The 18,868-nt window shown below is 38.5% G+C and overlaps 1 protein-coding gene across 1 annotated transcript in view; it reads right to left on the bottom strand.

The window, feature by feature from the left end:
- The window catches only part of SLC27A6 (solute carrier family 27 member 6), a 59,130-nt gene extending 44,554 nt beyond the window's left edge, over positions 1-14,576 (bottom strand). Inside the window, exons 1-2 of the mRNA XM_074328538.2 lie at positions 13,309-14,576; positions 3,899-4,102 (exon numbers count right to left, since the gene is read on the bottom strand). Of these exons, the coding sequence (XP_074184639.2) occupies positions 3,899-4,102; positions 13,309-13,789 (685 nt within the window). The 5' untranslated portion in view covers positions 13,790-14,576. The remainder of the gene's footprint in view (positions 1-3,898; positions 4,103-13,308) is intronic.
- Between the last annotated feature and the right edge of the window lie 4,292 nt (positions 14,577-18,868).

The following is an 18,868-nucleotide window of genomic DNA, read 5'->3' as shown; positions in this document are numbered from 1 at the left end:
TTCCAATCACTTAATTCAGCTCCGGGTTTTGAGTTGTAAAACACCAGTTTATAGTAGAGAGAGAGAAAGAGAGAGATGCCTTTTATAAAAAATGTCAATTAAATCCTTGTTGAGGCTCAAAGTGATATTGTTACACTCTGTGATAGCTTCAGAGCCATACAGCACAACATGGTCTAATTCTGTACATTGCTCTGCTCTGCTCGTCACAAGACCTCATGTTGCTCAGGATTTGAAGCTAAAAGAATACATTGATAAACTTTTCCCTGTATAATAAGATCATTCACAGACCAATTTTGGAGGAGTGTCAATAAATGCTTTTGATATTTGTTTTAAAATGCAAAAAAGAAAACAACCAAATTACAGCCCAGGTTGCTTCCTCCACACTGGCAAGAGATCTGAGATTTATTCTCTGGAAAAGATGACCCTGGAAACACCAGGAAGAGGAGGATTGAATAAAAAGGGGGAATAAGAGAAAGTCTGTCTACTCCTCCAGCTCCCTTTCGACACTTTACTAGTTTTACCCCTCAAGATTCTTGTCTGAGGAATCTGAATAGCCCGCAAGTAAAAACTGAAAGACACTGACAGTCATTCTGAATCACCCCAAGAAGTGAGCTGGACAGTGAGGCCAAGTAGTGCACAAGTCCCACGGTGGCACACGGAGCTTCTAGTCCAGAGTTGGTGTGTTTTTGTGTGTGTGTGTGTTCTGGTATCTGCATTTTAAATATTAGCTTCTAGCCAAACGTCAACAGGTGATTGAGGAAATTCTCCAGGATAGAGGCTAGAGACCAATACAAACCAAAAACAAAAGGATGTTGCAGAAAATAAAGACAAGATAGAGAGGGGAAATTTTAAAAAAACTATTGCTATTAATATTCTGAGAGATATGAGACTGTAAAGTATCAATAATACAAAAATAACATGCTACAAGAAGAGGAACATTCAGAGAATACAAGGGTTAGAAGATAAATGTCTCAAAAAAGTAAATCAAAAGGTAAGAGAAGGAAAATGGGATAGAAAAAAATTAAAAAATTAACAATTCAGTCCAGGAGGGCTGAATTCAAAAGATAAAAGATAAAAGAATAAACAACTAATCAAGTATAATAGAAAGGAGGGAATGGGGAGAAAGAATAGAAATAAAAATGAAAGAGAAAGGAATGCAAAATTAAAAAAAGTTTTTCATGTATCTGGAATCATAAGACATGAGTTTCTAAACTAAAAAGTCCTGTAAATTTCTCAGTAAAATGGATGAATAAGACCAGTCCCAGTATAAGCCATCATGATGTTACAGATTACTGAAAACTCATAAAAAATTCTAAAAATCCCCAAGAGAAAGAAAAACAACACCAGTTTGCATAGGATAATAAATCAGAAAGAAAAAGACTTTTCAATATATATACCGAAAATCAGAAAGTAGTAAAGCACAGAAAAAGCAGAGAACCATATGATTTCACTGATATGTGGTATATAAAACTGAAAACAACAAAAGAACAACACAAACAAATGAAGGAACTAAAACTGATAGACACAGACAATAGCTGAGGGGTTACTAAAGGGTAAAGGGTGAGGGGGCTCTAGAAGAGGGTAAACGGGATCAAATATGTGGTGATGGAAGGAGAACTGACTCTGTGTGGTGAACACATAGTGTGAGATAAAGATGACATGTTACAGAATTGTACACTTTGAAATCTATGTAACTTTACTAACAATTGTCGCCCCAATAAACTTTAATTAAAAAAAATAAAATAATAGAGCAATGTCTTTAAATCCCTGCACAAAAATTATTTCTAACTTATAATTCTATACAAATAAGTGTAATGGTAGAAAAAAAGACATTTTCAAACATGTGAGGACTTAAATTTACCCCCTAAATACTCTTTATCAGACAGCTACTGAAAGCAGGGCAATGATAAAATGAAAAGTAAACCGAGGAAACAAACTTAGGATCTAGGAATTAGGGGACCAGAAAAAAGAAGAGTTGAAGGGAATTCCCAGGAAGATGGTGAAGAATGATCCCAAGAGAACAACTGGTCAAGACTGAAATGGAGGGAGGAAGGGAAAGAGGTGACCAAAAACATGGGCTTGACAAAGTATAGGCCATCTTTTCAACATCAAAGGTGAGTTACCTTTTTGACAAAGGGATGAATATGAACCAGTTACAAGTGTATAGAAAACTAAGCAAGCAAATGCACAAACAAAACAATGGCTAATTCCAGGTTGGAGGGAGTTTTATGTGAAAAGAAATAAATGTACTTTTGTTATACTATAGGGCTCAGTTAGAAGCAGTGTTTAGTAAGTTATGGTGCTAATACCAACCAAACCAAAATTTATGATGGAACAATATTAGTGTGATGCTGGGGAGAAAAAGTGCCTGAACGAAAGAGAAAGAAATGAGTGGAGGGAGAGAATGGTGATGAAAGAAGACAAAATCCTCGTCTTCCATTGTGGAAAATCAGTAGATAGTTTTTAGTATATACTTATGAAGTATCTGTAAGATACTGATTCTATTTAGACATATGGGGATGATTAGAGAAAGAAAGATCTAAAATTACTAAATGTGGTTGGTTTTGGGAAGGAGAAATGGGGGCGGGGGAGAAGCAAGGTGTTTTTCTTTAAAATTAGAATTTTTTTTACCTCTGTGCCGTATAACTTTAACATAAATAAATATGAAATGAAAAAATAGTAATGCTTCTGATTTCAGCTTACTGTGCAAATGTATAAAACACTCTGGTTTTAATCTTGAAGAACAAAAGCTGATAACAGTCTGCTCCAGGCTGTTCTCTTTGGGGTGGGGAGAAGGGGCAGTGGTGAAGATTGCTCTGAAGACCAGTCACTTTCTAATTTTCACGGGAAATCAGCCATAAAGACAAACTGGTTAAGTACGTTCTGTTGGAAGTTTTCAAAGCTTATCATTTGTAAAATTTTATTTGTTGTTTTCCAAGTTCAAAGCCTGACTAAATTTATGCTAACAACTTGATACGTATTAGCATTTTCCTGTTCATTTATCAAAGCTCTTCTAAACATAGTAAAAATATAGTCTACTCTCTAGTTTAAAAGAGAGCATTGTTAGACTCCAAATAGAAAAATAAAAAAAGAAGGAAGAAAAGGAAAGAAGAGAAAAAGAAAAAAGTAAGACAATTTTACTCATACAATAGTAGTTCTGCTTACAATACTACCTGTGCACAAGAAATCAGTATCAGCATATTTTCAATAAGTCCAATTCAAACTGTCAGCTTCAAACTAGTTAAAAAAGCTTATTCAGCCTACTATAAATATCATTCAGTTTTTTCTAAGACTCAATTAAGTTTAACATTTCTTTTGACTTCTTAGGCAGTTGTGTGTGTGTGTGTGTGTGTGTGTGTGTGTGTGTGTGTGTGTTATCATTTAACTAAAAAAGGGAAAGTTTAGTTACTTGATTCTATTTTGTATTTTCTCCCAAACCTGTAATACCTTCAAGATTTCCTGTTTGTCACGTGTTCCAATCCCCTAAGGAAAAACGGGAGAGCCAGCGACAGGTGCTTAAATTGAAGCTACAACTGGATAGCATTTAGGATTTAACATTTTACCCAAGAATATAGAAAACTTTTAAAGTAGACTAATGAATTTTTTAATCCAGCAGGATGATTAGACACTATTTAAACTAATCTCTTCATTTTATAAATCAGGAGTCTAAGGAACAGAGTAGTAAACTAGCGAAGACCTTCGCAAAGAAGTTGGCCAAATGTCATGCTCTAAGCACCAGGGCTGCTGGTCCTACCAAACTTGAAGACAATGGCTGTGTGAGTGAACATGGTGACTTGCCAAGTTCAAGCTAAACCAAGTTAAGGCCCAAGCTGCCACTCATGGCAGCAAGTTGCCTGACACTCTTGCTTTCTAAGTTTTAAGAAGAAATGAATCATACCTGTTGTTCCAGAGGTAAAAATATAAAGATAAGAAGACTTGAAGTTTGTGGCAACATCATGGCTGCGTGGCACCGGCTTGTCAGATGCTGTGCTCAGTTTTTCTTTAAGTGAAATTACACCATGTGGGACAGAATCTTTCATCCCCCAAACACTGATATCTTCTGGGAGGCTGGGAAGGATTTCTTCTATAGTTTCGAGCAAATCTAAAACCAGACGATTAGGAATAGGTAAACAAAACATAAATCTCAAACAATTCGCCCTGTATTTTCTTTTGCGTGTTGGAACAGGGATAAAATGTAAATACGATGCTGATTTCCTTTTCATGTTGGATAAGTAATATCAAAGCCATATTATGACTCTGTTTCAACAGGACCACAGAAAGGGAAATCTGGTTATCACCTGATTTAACCAATGCAAGTAGGCCAATTCAAATTGAATTATGGAGACTCCATTATCCAGACTATGTTTTTTCCCAAATTTTAAATACAACTATTTTTTAAAGTATTTTTTGTTGGAGAATATTGGGGAACAGTGTATTTTTCCAGGATCCATCAGCTGCAAGTCAAGTCATTGTTTTCAATCTAGCTGTGGAGGTCGTACCTCACTGGCCCACATGGGAATTGAACCGGCGACCTAGGTGTTATAAGCACTGCGCTCTAACCAACTGAGCCAACCAGCCGCCCCATGAAACTATTTTTATATTCTGCTTTAAATCTAAGTTCAGGATACTGCACTAAACGTTGTCCTTGAAATACAACTCAGTAGCTCATTATTCCAAAAAGCCATCTACCTGACACTGTTTAGTTCTACTTTAATGCAATACATTCAGGAGAATCCCCTGACAACTCAGGAATCACAAAGTCATTATGTCTTAGAGATAATTTCAGAGCCAAAAGTGAAATGAGGAGATTGAGAGATGCTACTGGTCTTTTGGAGTTAATGCTACATGTCTTTGGTGAGACATGCCAAAGATTGCCAGCAACCACCAGAAGCTCGGAAGAGGTGAGGAAAGATTCTTTCTTAGATCATTGAGAGAGGAGCATAGCCCTATAGACACTTTTATTTTGGACTTTTAGCCCCCCAGAACTGTGAGGGGATAAATTTCTGTTGTTTTAAGCTACCTCATTGGTGGTCCTTTATTACAGCAGCCCTAGGAGACTAATACAGCAAGGTCACAGTTGGTGGACAGTAAAACTGGTTTTAGTCTAACCGAAGTCTAACTGTAAAATGTATACATTACCTCATAAAAGAAATCAATGATAAAAAAAAAGTTATTAAATGTAAAAATTACCCTGGTCAGAATGCTCAACTACATGTAAATATGGACCTTTCCATCTAAACAATGATATTTTTTTGTAATTATTTAACAAAACTTAAAAAATAACCACAAGATATAGTCTGCTTTGAAGCTGACGCCAGGGTGCTGCATCAAACATTTTCCTGGGAACGTGAATCAGCATCTGGTTATCTCAGAAAGCCATCTGTTAGTCACTGTTTAGTTCCACTAGAAAACAACACATTGGAGAAAAATCATGATTTACTTCCTCAAAATCTATAATCCAGATTGACCACAGACAGGCAGCAAGAGAAATGCGTCACATGGGACTAGGCAGTCCACAAATAAAGCAAGAAAACGAAGGAAACAGAAAATGGTAAGGAGTTGATATGTCAGGGGTAGAAGGCAGATTGGGACTTGAAATTTTTCGAGTTCATTTTTTATTTCTGTGAGAAATCCAAATAATGCAAATGGTAAGAGTCCAGAGAAAATATCTAGTTCTACTGAGCACACGCAGCAAGCTGCTGTCTACAGATTGCTTTGGTAAAAAGGAGTAGTGAAAAAGCAGAAGGAATGCTGAGGGAAGGACAAGTCATAAATAAATGAAAAAGCAAGACAAGCAAATGATTTAAATTGTCTATTTTCTTTTAACTTTTAGTACTAGATTTTGTTTTAATGACTCTATCTGGCACTTTGCATGCGAAAGTACAAGTCTCTGAACTGACTCATTTCATTACCTTAATTTCAAATTTCTCATCTGGAATTGTGAATTAACACCATAAACTTTTTTTTTTTAACACCATAAACTTTTATATGTTCTTAGTGATATGTATGTCTGAATTGGCAAAAGAAAGTTACAGCATGATTAATTCTGGCCCAAAATCTTTGTTGGAATTGTGGAGTCTAAAGAAACAGTCAGCATTTACAAAAAGTGATGACTCTTACAAGAAAAAAAAAAAGTGAGTGGATTCCTAAGAATGAGAGGAGACACAATTTAATTTCCTTCAATTTAATTTTAAATTGACTTAGCTGAGACATTTAGAATTTTCAAGTAGAATTTTATCTAACAAAATTATTTATTCAATAGTGGTAGGAAATGTGGGTGAGGACAGTGAAAGTTGAAATTTAAAAAGTGAAAAGTCATGTAGGGGATAAAGAGACATTATTTACTTATCACTGTCAATCTTTCCTAATAAGATGAAAAGTTTTACAGTCACTTTGAAAGTAAATTCTGAATATTAAGTCCTGACACAAACTAGCATTTGTTTAAATACTTCAGGGAAACTTGGCTGTATTTCACGAAGGTTTACTTGTTAGTGATATGTACTGCCATTGAAATCTGTAGAACTGTAAGTGCCTCAAAAGAACGATGTGTGTCCTCCATCCTTCGGCTGACTGCACCTGGCACACACACCGTAGGGGCTGGACAGACACCTGGCTGTGGAAATGACTCTGCCCATGGGATCCACTATAGTTGCAGGTCTTGACAGTAAAGTACCTTAAGCAAATGAGACAGCTGAATATTCTATAACCTTTAACAGAGTCTACAGTACAGGAGAAGCCTCAATCTCTCTTTTCAAAGCAACAGGTTCTTCCAAGAAATATATTGTTTCTTGCATATGCAAGCCACTGTGTTAGGTGTGTTTGCAAGCAGAAAAACAGACACATTATGCTCCCTCCTTACAATCCTTTAGCACTTTTTGTACAAATTAATTTATTTTTTTCTGTATCATTATAGTATCTCTTATTCAAATTTCTGAGACTATAAAGTTACTGAGGAAGAATATACTATATCCCTCTAAAATGCCATTAGTGTGAATTATGTTATCATACTGCATTAAAAACTCTTTAAAATATCCTATTAATACTGTACATAAAACCAGCTAATGTTTTCAAAGGTATTGCTTGTAGTTCTTAATACATTGGCAAACATTTAAACTTCTATGCATTAGTAAAACTAATATGATACTCAATTACAAATGGTCAATTTGAGTTTTCCATACTGCAAAGCAATATTCACACAGAATCCAAAGTGAAATAAACGATAGATCTCACCACATACTTGTAACTACCATCCACCCTGCTACTTAGAGCAGCTCCACAGGTTTTTCATAGGATGCATGGGCAGAAAACTGACGCATAAATAAGAAAAGTCCTAAAGCAATTCATATTGTGATGTAGATACTAATACTTCATATTAGTCCAGAAACTCATTTCATGAATAATATCAGCTTTTTTTAAACAAATATTATTTTATTAATTATCACTAGAACCCTAGAAAGTGCATAGGAGCACTAGTTTTTCAATTGTGGTTACATTTTCTTCCCTGAAACAATTTTACTAACTGCCCTGAATATATGCACACAGGTTTGTTAGTGGGTTTATGTGTTTTCACTCTCAGCTGTCCTCACATCTTTTGGGGAACAGAAAGGCAAAATTGTGCAAGAAAATAAAAAGCGTAACAGTTCATTTGACATTATTTCCAACACATCTCCTATTGCCAATGAATAATTATTACTCAAATAGGGCCACGATGGTATGATGTACTTGGTTTACTATTTTTCAGTAAGTGAATGATATATTTTTCAAAAGGCAATTCCAAGGTGACATTTCTGCAAGATTCAGACCCCATCAGAGCTCTCTGCCACGTGTTCTTGGTTATAAATGGAACAATCCTCTTGACCAGAGAAGAGCTAACCATCTAGCTCCTAACTTGTGCCTGACAGCATGTCAGCCCTGGCCTTTGGGGTTGGGAAGTAGATATGACTGTTCTGTCACTGGGGGAAGACAGGACGGCTGCTTAAAACCAGGTCTCTCAGGTCACGTGACATGTGCCTGGCTCTCCCTCCGTACAGCCCTCTGCCCACAGCAAATCCCAAATAAGGAGACTCGGGCAAAGACTGATGTCATACTTTGCATATATGTCTCTGCCACCATGCAATTAAAAATAATTATGGTGACCATTTATTGAATATACACTGTGGTCCAGGCATCTGTGTCCTTTACGTGTAAGTCACAGAAAACCCAATGATATTCCTGATTATCTGCTATGTGTTAGCAATCTCAGTTAATGGCACAGTTAGGATTCAAGCCCATGTTCACCTGACTCTAAGATGTGTATTTCTCCCATTCAGCCATACGACTTGCCTGAGGGGGCACAACCTTCCTTTAATTTGTTTTTGCTCCTGCCATTATTGAAGCATCATTCTCTTACAGCAAACACACGTTCAGCAAATACTGAAAATAAGAACCCCTAGGTCAGTGCCCCCACAATCAGTAAAGAATAAGCCATGCATTGTCAGTGCTTAGCACAGTGCCGTTTCTGGCTAATAAACCATGAAGCCACTTAAACTTCCTGTCAAAATCAGGTTTTTCTTTTGGAATGGAGGTAATCCTTGACCTAGCTGAGTCTGAAATGGAAAAAAAGGCAAAACAACTATCCATTCTACTAACGTAAGTAAAAATATAGAATTCCCTAAAAATTAAAATCGATATATGTCAGAATATCATAGTACATGACTGAATAACAAAATTCACATAAGCCATGTATTTTATCTATCTGAATACATATTGTATTCTATAAAATGTAAAGGGTCTTTATTTTTCCTCTAGCTCTTCTTCTTGGTCTTTAAAAAGCAGATGCCTTTATGGCTGAAAGTCATTTGGAGAATTACAATGGCTCGTTTGTTAACTGGAACATTTGCTCTGCACAGCCTGAATGAACAGTTCATGAAAAAACTAACAGAGCAAGGCTGCATGCATTACTCTAAGTACATTGAACTGACACAAGGTTTTTACTTCTTGTGAACAGAAATCCAAAACCCTTGTAAATATGTTGACACACAAAATATTATTGAATCTAAAGTAAAAGTGTTCAGCATAATATGAACATAATCTTTCTTAGTTATTTATGTATAATTAAAACGATTTAATATGTGGTATATTGACAGAGGAGAGAGAGCAAAATATGTACATGCAAGTAAATCTGAAATTCTGTGGATGCTCAGTGTGTCTAAAACACTGTACTTCTAGGGCAGGGGTGTCCAAACTGAGGCCCGCGGGCCAACTGTGGCCCGTGATCCATTGTTAATTGGCCCGCAGCACAGTCCAAAAATATATTTAGTTTACTTAAATAAACTAGGTGAGGCAATATGTACTTCACCTCGAGTGAGTGGCCCGGCTGTTTGTGTATTTTACCGCATATGGCCCTTGGTGAAAACTGTTGAAAAAAGTTTGGACACCTCTGTTCTAGTGTGTCATGATTCTAGCACTTATTTTATTGGTATAAAATAATACAACAAAGAAGTTCTGTTGATCTATCTACTCTCAAAATCAGTTACCAAATGGACAATCGAGGGACAATTTATTAGCAAAACTTAGTAAGTAAATAAAGTTACCGAACGCCCACACGTACCTCATAGTTTTTTGTTAGGTCATTCATTCATTCATCCATCCATCCATCCAGGCAATAAATATTTATTGAGCATCTTCTTTGTGCTAAACTCTGAGAATTTATCAGTGAACAAAACAAACGTCCTCAGCTCAAACAGCTGACATCCGAGTTCTTGTCCTATTTCTCAAAGCCACACAAATATCTACGTCTGTGAATTGGCTAATAAAACTTTACCGTTCCATTGGGGTGCTGTGAATAGCCATAGTACACCTGAGGCAGGATGTCTTAGTGTAAAAGGTGCTGAAAGAAAGTAGATGGACAGATGGAAGGTGAGAGAGAGGGAAGGAAAAGGAGCAGGTGAGGGGGTTGGTAAGGAAAGGGGAAGGGTAGGTAAAAGAGGGAATGAACAGGAACAGAAAGGAGAACAAAGACAATCGTTCACCCAGCACACTTTTATGCTTTAGCATCAGTAAATGCAGGCTACATCCTCACACTGCCTCTCCTAGACATATAAGCTAGAGGAGAGTCTGTGCCCACTTTAACCAGGCTGCCCTCAGCTTTTACAGGAGGCTACAGCTGTGATGTGGCTCACATAAGATAACACGTATAAACCACTTTGTAATGTATATAGTAGTTTTAAAATGGAGGGGGTTGTTATTATTATGGCTCAATACGTCAAAGGATATAATTACATAGACTTTTAAAAATGATATACACGCATCACAACATATTCTGTTTGTGCTAAGTAAAGAGAAACGAACACACAGGCAGTTGACAATCTTGGCACAGGCAGTGTTAGCAATATCAGAGTTGAAATATCACGGGGAAAGGAGTAGGTTTAATCTAAGACTATTTAATTTTCAGTAAGTGCTGAAATTTTCCGGGGAAATTTTGGATGCCACTCGACATTCCATCAAAACCAAACTACACAGATACAAAACTTCTTTGCAAGTCTTTTTGAGTCTTCAGACTATGAGAGAAAGGAATACTAATTTTATAAATATTTTAATTTTTATAGTTATTTGTGTATTAAAAGACTGATGTCTTAATATTGGCAACTTTTACTTTACTATTTTTATATAACTGGAATGCATGTTTGATCATAAGGGGATTGACACTCTCAGAAACAATTGGACTATATATAGTCTCACACCAGAGACCAGGTTTTGACTCTTTGCTCTGAAACCTACTAGGTTATGTCACCTTTGACACCCTAGATGAATTTCTTTCCCTCTCAGTCTTCAAAATATAGCTCTGTATCTGCCTCACAGAATCACTGAGAATGCCTTTTACATAATCAGTCTTGAGTAAATGGCAACTGTTAATATTTTTGTTAATGACAATAACAGCAGAAATACCATTTGCTGGGGACTTAGCTGATAACTTTTCCTTTGGCTTGTTCCTGGAGACACTTAGCAGTCACCTGCCACGATTGAAACTTCACTTATCACCATGGACATTATGTGTCCCCTCTGTTAAACCTTTCTGAAACTGGTTCTATACAACTTCTGAAAAATAAAATTTTGCTAAAGCATGCCAAAGTAAAGTGTTCAAAGTCTTATTCCAAACAAAAGTCCTTACTAGTCTTTTTTATACCTAACATCAAATTAAGTTGTAGCAGCAAAATCCAAAGGAGATCCCTTATTAATCTCGGATGATTCTATCATAATAATAATAGCAGTTATTTCAGGATCTAGTTAGTACATACCAGGCACTCAGCCAGCCACTGTACTAAAGCTATGCCATTTCATTTTCAGAGTTAACACTGTGAAGTAGATGGTATTATCACCATTTTACAATGAAGTAAAGTGAGCCCAGGGCAACTGATCTTATCTTCCACCACACAGTTGAGAAATGGCAGACTATAAATGAAATCCAGGTCTGTCAGGCTTATCTCTGTCTAAACCACTTGACTCGTCTTGCCATCTCAATGTACTCACCCTGGGGATATGATTTAACTGTACACCTCCATCAGAAACATTCAATGAAATTTAAAGTTGTAAAAACTATATGTATATATTGTTCACTGATTAGACTCAAGATACCAAGAATACAGTATAAGTATTTCAGGGTAAGAGGCTCAAATACAGAAAAGTGACTTTGATGTAAGCTATATCTTATTTTTAAAAAAGCTAGTAATTAAACAAAATAGAATTGTCCCATCTTTGAAAAACATGTAATTTCTATACTTTGGAGGTATGCTAAAAAGAACTGTTAGTAAGACTGAAGGTTGATTTCTCCAGCTATCTACTTACTGAGCAAATTGACTACATTGTTTTGGCTTTTATATATAAAAAAATGACTGTTATTGTTAAAAACAAGGAAACAATGAAATTAGTTATCGGCAAGCGATGGGAAAGCAGGCACAAGTAAATCTACGAAATTAATTGGTCCTAATTAAGCAACAACTCAGTCAACAGCAAACTTTGAATACTCTATTTTGAGAGGTAACCATCCTGTGCATGTTAAGAGAGCCTCAGGAGACTGGCTATGGATGGTTCTCAGGTTGGCCTCAACATCTTGGCCACAGAAATCTTTTCAGGGATACCATGGCCCTCTCAGTTTGCTTTTCTAAAGGAAATTGATGGCTTTATCCATTTTTAGCACAATTTGAGTTTTAGATTTGCTCCCAAACCTGTAATCTAAATTAGAATGAGCAATAATATGGGAAGTGGAATAAAATGTCAGAGTATATCCAGAGATGAACTGTGGTCACATGATCACTTGTCCCTGCACAAGTGGTAAACGTTGCTTCACCATGTTATCCAAATTCTGTGTGATTCACTTATCCTACTTATGGCTATAGTTCCGAGAATAACTATCATTTTTCATACTTCAATTTTGCTTTGTAATTGCAACCCATCTTCCTAAGTACTTTGTTAATTAGGCCTCTAACTAAAAGACTTTTCTTCATAGTTCAGTGTCAATATGTGTATCCAAAATCTAACTCCAAGGGTGGGGGTTGGGGGCAGAAGGTTAGAACTTACTGAAGGAAAGAAATGGTGGACAGATCCCGCAGGGGAAGAGAGAGAAAGAAGCCTATAGAATCTGCCAAGAACCCGCCCACTGGCTGGTATGTGGGAGCCCAACCTTGCTAGGCAAATCCTAGCTTGCAGGAGGTACAAAATAAGAGCAGACATGTAGATAGGAATTCATGTACTTGAGATGAAACACACCGGGGGTATTAAAAAAAGTGTATACACATGACTTGTATTCATCTTTTGTTATCAGTATATATTTTCTTTTCTTAAGATGTGTATACATTTTATTTTGGCACCCTCTGTATTTGTTCTGTAAATGGAGTCAACCCTGATAGTGTTACTATTAGAAGCAGGTCGATATTCTGCAATGAAATCAAGATAACTTTCCTACTCATCAAATAATTTTGTCAGATCTGATAAAACTTAGCACTGACAGTTTTACCTCTCTGTTCTTGCACTCAATGAAGCTGTCCATAGCAGTGAAATTGCCCCTTCCCAAAATAGTTAGAAGCAGAGAGTTCATAAAAATTTTCTGAAGCTGTCTTGATATTTATTAATCTACATCAGAGTGATTGGAAAGGGGTTATTAAAACACCAGTCACAGAACTGTAAAATTATAGAATTTGTAAAATTATTTTGCAACATGCACCCTTTATCACAGGCCCAAAGTATTAGTTGTGCACTGTTCTAACAAAAAAAGGAGGTGGGGAACCGGCAGGGCTGACATTCTGCAGAAGCTGCCCAGACTCCATACTCTACCTGCGCCCACGACCAGAGCCCTAGGTTCACAGCTGCGGATGCAATGCAGGAGCGAGTTGGAGCGGATGTTGGAGTTGAGGAAGGCCACCACACAGCCCAGCTTGGCCAGGCCGAACCACACGTGGACGAAGTCGGGCTCATTGCTCATCAGCAGAGCCACGGTATCCCCCCTTTTCAGCTCGGAATGGTTCAGGAAGACATGGGCCACTCTGCTACTTCTTTTGTCCACGTCTTCATAGGTGTAGATATCTCCCTCGTAGATGATGAAAGGTTTCTGGGGCTGCTTCTTGGCGTGGCTCAGGAATTTATCCAGGACAGTGACCAGCTTCCCTTTCCGACTGTACAGCTTCATCCGAATGCCACAGTTTACCACCTTCACAAGGTACCAGAAGTCGTCCCAGAAGTAAGGGAACAGGAGTTTCTGCAGGAAGTGCAGTAAGACCATTCCAGCCCCTAGTCCTGTTAGCCATGATAGGTACATGGGGGCCCCCGGGCCAGGAGGCAGCTCTGATCCCAGCCCCGTCAGTGTCCTCTAGGCGCAGGTCTCCGCAGGTCCTCAGAGCCCAGGGCTGGCACCTGCAGTTCACTAGCCTTTCCCGGGAGAGAAGGGGATCTTGCGAAACAGAATCAGAAGTTTTCAAACAAGAGGTTGCTCAGAGGAAGGGATGCTGGGGATAAGGCTTTGTACACCTGGCGGCTAAGTAGATAGCGTGCGGTTCTGGCGCGAAACCAACGCAGGGAGCTGCGGCGCCCTCGCCTCGGGAGCCCCGACGGCGGGATCTCCCGCAGTTTCCAGCTCTTTCCGCGGGCGGGCTGGGTCAGTGCCCCGCGCCTCTGCGGCCCTAAACGAGCCCAAGCCCCTCAGCAGAGGTAGGTCCTGGGGCAGATGCTCTCCTTCTCGGGGTAGTCTTTCCGGCCGCTGCGACTTGGAGGCTGAATTGGAGCCAAGAAAAGCTGGGATGGCGGCGGCTGAGAAATCAGAGGCTTTCGGTCTTGATTCGCTAGACTCTGGAGGGTCTCGGGGCCACGCCTCCGCCCGGTGTGTCCCCAAGGCCAGTGGGATCTCCGACCGGCAGCGCCGCCCTCGCTGCGCTCCGCGCTCCCCTCGGACACACCTGTCCCGGCGAAGCGCTCCCAGGTGACCACTGAGCCCGCTGGATAGAGCTGCCTCCTATCCTGGCCCCAGCTCCCCTCCGCGTACCCTTGGGGCTGGTCTCCTTCGAACTGCAGCGGGGGTGTCGTTCGCCTACCTCCGGCCTCCAGGCCCCGGGCCAACCGCAGCTCCGACTGCTGGGTCGCTGGAACAGCTCGCCCCCCACACCCGCGGGCTCCTCCCTTGGCTCTCGTCCCGCCACCCCCGCTCGGCTGGTGTGCTGAGACAACAGCCGAGACAAGGGCCTCTGGAGGAGAAGCGGACAGTCCCATGGCAGAAAGCCACGTACGCCCGAAAGCATAGCATGAAGTCGAGGGGACCAGGCTGCTGGAAGTGGGTCAGGGTTTTTCATTTATTAAACCGATAAAGAATTAAGGGAACTAAACGATTACAGAAAACAAAAAGAGAGAAAGAGAGAGAGGGAGGGAGGGAGGGAGGGAGAGAGAGAGAGAGAGAGAGAGAGAGAGAGAGAGAGAGAGAGAGAGAGAGAGAGAGGAATTGGACAGCCAAGGAATATATTTGAATTCTTTGTTCATAAAACACCACAAAATTGATTTGTTCTACAAAAAGTATTTTTGAAAACATATTAATACATTGGTATTGACATTTATATTGGAATTCCAGAGTGCCTAGACAGTGTTTTTCACAAAATGTCCAAAAATATTGATTGATTTGGGAGCTTTTCCATCTCTACATCATATTTTTAAAGAAGTATAAAATAGTGACTATTCTCTGTACTTAAAAATAACAAAACATTGTTTTTAGTTATATTATTTAAAAAATTATCCAGACTTCAAACTAAGGATTCTAAAAGGGGGAGAGAGTGGAGAGGAAATAGGTAATTGCAAAGAATAACAATAACGTTTTATACAAAGACAAAATTTTATTGAAGATAAAAAACTGAGGGGTATTTAATTACACATTCCCCCACCACCACCGCAGACACTATCGTTCCAGCTCTCTGCTTTTAAGAAGTATGCATAAATGCTTAATTATACGTATTGAAATGATTACAAAGCCTCACTTTATCTGGCTTCTGCTTCTTCTGTCTTATATTCCGCAGCTGAGGTCTAGCTAACCTCCGATTTCCTAATACAGAAAAAACTGATAACCCCAAAGACAGACTCTGGTTTATTAATCTGAAAATGATTACTTAAAGTCACAGTGAAGAGCCCAGAAGTAAGAAAGGCTCTTAAAACGCTTTTGTGTTGATGAAGGAAACACTTTCTGAATTTACTCAGAAGCCCTGGTCTTTTCAATTCAGAAACATCTTTTCAGTTAAAAGAAAAAGTATTAGTATCAAGTAGTTTACAACTGGGGGTATCAGTTTACAACATGAAAAGTATGTTTGAAATTCTCTCCTTTTCATTCCTAGCTCTAGTCTGATTCAGTCACCTCCTAGAAAACAATATTTGAAGCAGAAAATAGAAACTGGAGCAGTTGGTCTCAGACTTTTGGATTTCCAATACAAGTAAAATCTGTCCTCCTCTAGTGGAAGAAAATGAGTAAAGAAACAAGATTCCCATCCTTTTATTTTGTTAAATTAGAAACCTTAAGGGCACATTACAATTATTACCATCTACTGTCACCATTGTTTCATAAAAGGAGGATTTATTTCAACATTAAAAAGAAGGGAGGGAATACCATTATAATAAAGGACCAAATTTCAAAATAATAAAATTAACTTTATGAAAAACTCATTGTGTTACACTTATTTTTCTTATCACGGATCTGCTAACACCATTCCAAGGCATGGAAATAAATTTTCAGCAACTACTGATATGAGTCAAGAATATTTTTGGCACCATAAATGTGAGACACTTTTACTTACCAGGAGTACTACCAGCATATGTTGCCAAAATTTATATTGGCCAAGACCAATTTCATGCCTGAAATCTCATAATGAAAGAAGGAGTTGATGAAAATCTTGGAATTATATGCATTGTGTGCATGCCTACATCAGGCCATGTGTCTGTTCCTATTTTTTCCAGAAATTTTGTATTCATTTTCAAATAGTGTCAAAGACAGGTGAGTAAAATAGATAATTATTAATTGTAATTTTTAATTATTGCCAAATGGTGGGAAAGACAATAAGCTAGTTGTGAGTAAATTTATCATTTAACTAAAATGAACAGAATAAACGTATACAAATAGTGTAGACATTTGTTAACATTACTTTTGATCAGGGACAACGCAATATTTCCCAGGTTTCCCTTTAGGAAATATAGAAATGTTATGTTTTTATTTAATGTCATTTGAAAATAAATATTGTTACAATGCAAATCAATGCAAAAAGAAAATTTTTATTTTCAATCTAAATATGCTCTCCTCTACGCTTTTCCCATTTCTGATTTGAGTTTCCTCTTGAACCCTCTCCCAGTCCCCTCTGCATCCTCAGTTCTGTTGAAGATGAATTGTTTAGTGAGTAGATTAAAGACTGAACAAATAGCGTCATATGATGGACACTAATCTTACACCCATAGGATTTTACCACTGCAACTCCAGAATTCTGACTTTGTGCAAATTACTTGGGTCCAGAAAAATTCTAATGAAATTCGACCCCAGTCACATTTTGGATTATGGGAGGTTTGGGTGAGAAGGAAAAGGTTCAGAAAGGACCCAAATGTTGCTGTGTTGGTATCAAAACACAATAGTGGGTGCTTGCAATGGACCAAGACTCTCTGAGTACCTAGACTGCAGATAGGAGTGGACAGGATACATGAGGGAGATGGATGGCTCTAAAAATCAGAGTGAGAATGCTGAATGCAAGACTCACCTACTTTACAGTTCTGTCCAGGAACAGGGTTCTGCTCAGGTTTTAATCACTGTTTTAGTGTCTGATCAGAGCTTGGTTTTTGATGGGAAGCTTATTCTTCCTACAATCTGTCTGTATTAATGAACAGTTATTGTCCAGAATATCATTCCTCACAAGGACTCGTGAAGCAAACTTCAACATTAAAGATGAGAACTGCTGTTAGAGGGTTGGGAGGTGTTAACATTACTATATGTCTTCGACACATCAAACGCTTCTTAAAATATAAAAAGTTTATGGCACCAAATAAGTGATCCTGTAATAATAGTTTGGGGAATAATTCTCAAACAAATTAAATATTTAACTATCATTTATGCCACAGACTACAAACTATGCCCAGAAATTTATGCCAATCAGGATCCTGCCGAGAAGACATTTTATATATATATTCATGGTTTTTAAAAACAGCTTTCTTTTTACAGATACTTCTGTTTATGATAACTTCCCCTTTCTCAATGTTGGTGGCTCTGTTCCAGCAAACTGAGAACCAGAACAAACATGGGGACTGACACCCTTCTTTGAAGATCAGAGTATTTGGGACACAACTTCCAGCAACCACATGCTACAAGAGCCTTGGGGTAGAGGACTTACCTAAGGGAGGGTAGAAACACGGTTAGATCTGGCTGCTGTCATTTGGGCACACAATTGGTCAAAGTGTAGGCACAGGAGTACCTCATGCCACTCAGGACGATATGTGATAAGGTCCTGAAAGGAATTTAAATTAATTAATTAAGTCATCTCTCACCAGACAAGCTTATGTCTGGCACTCTACCTGTGCCCTGGCACAATACTGGCGGACCACCAGCAATATAAAACACACAGAATCTGGGCTTTGGGTCATCTGCTGATGCCCACCTGACATAAATGATCCACACTGTACAGAATATGTTCATCCGCCAGATGATCCAAAGTTTTCTTTTTTTAAAAAAAATAAATCTTTATTCATTTTTACTCTATTATTATTATTTTTTTTATTGGGGAATATTGGGGAACACTGTGTTTTTCCAGGACCCATCAGCCCATGTCAAGTAGTTTTCAATCTAGTTGTGAGTGCACAGCTCACTGGCCCATGTGGGAATCAAACTGGCGACCTTGGTGTTATGAGCACTGCGCTCTAACCACTGAGCAAACGGGCCGCCCTAAAGAGTTTTCTGTACCTGCTCTTGATGCTCAGGCGCTCTGGGGTCTGGTCTCAGTGGACCTGCATATTGGTCTTCACACCCTTATTAGCAAAGGTTGCCCAATTCAGCTTTTTTATATGAATCATCTTCAGATCTCCACATTCAGTCTTTATGTCTTCTGGCTTCCAAGATCACATGATATAAGACTAAAACATTCTAATTAATATTCTCTTGGTGGGCCCTTTAAAAAAATGCCAGGTACCCATTTCCATGGCGATAACAAATGCAGGGAAAACTGTAAGGTGAGTGCACCTCCAGTGCTGCATCACCTAGTGTATCACCACTTCTTTGGGACAAAACTGGCATACTTTATTTCTCTCCAGGCATTTAATTAGTACACATCCTTCATTATAACAGCTTTTATCCCTCCCACTGTCACTGTGGCTATTCCTATAGCAGGCTTGGATTCAGAGA

This window comes from Rhinolophus sinicus, chromosome 3 (genome assembly GCF_057876585.1).
Source record: "Rhinolophus sinicus isolate RSI-liver-muscle chromosome 3, RSI-T2T, whole genome shotgun sequence".
NCBI classification, from domain to species: domain Eukaryota; kingdom Metazoa; phylum Chordata; class Mammalia; order Chiroptera; family Rhinolophidae; genus Rhinolophus; species Rhinolophus sinicus.
The sequence above is the reverse complement of the archived record's forward strand: the minus strand, read 5'-3'. Positions and strand labels throughout refer to the sequence as shown.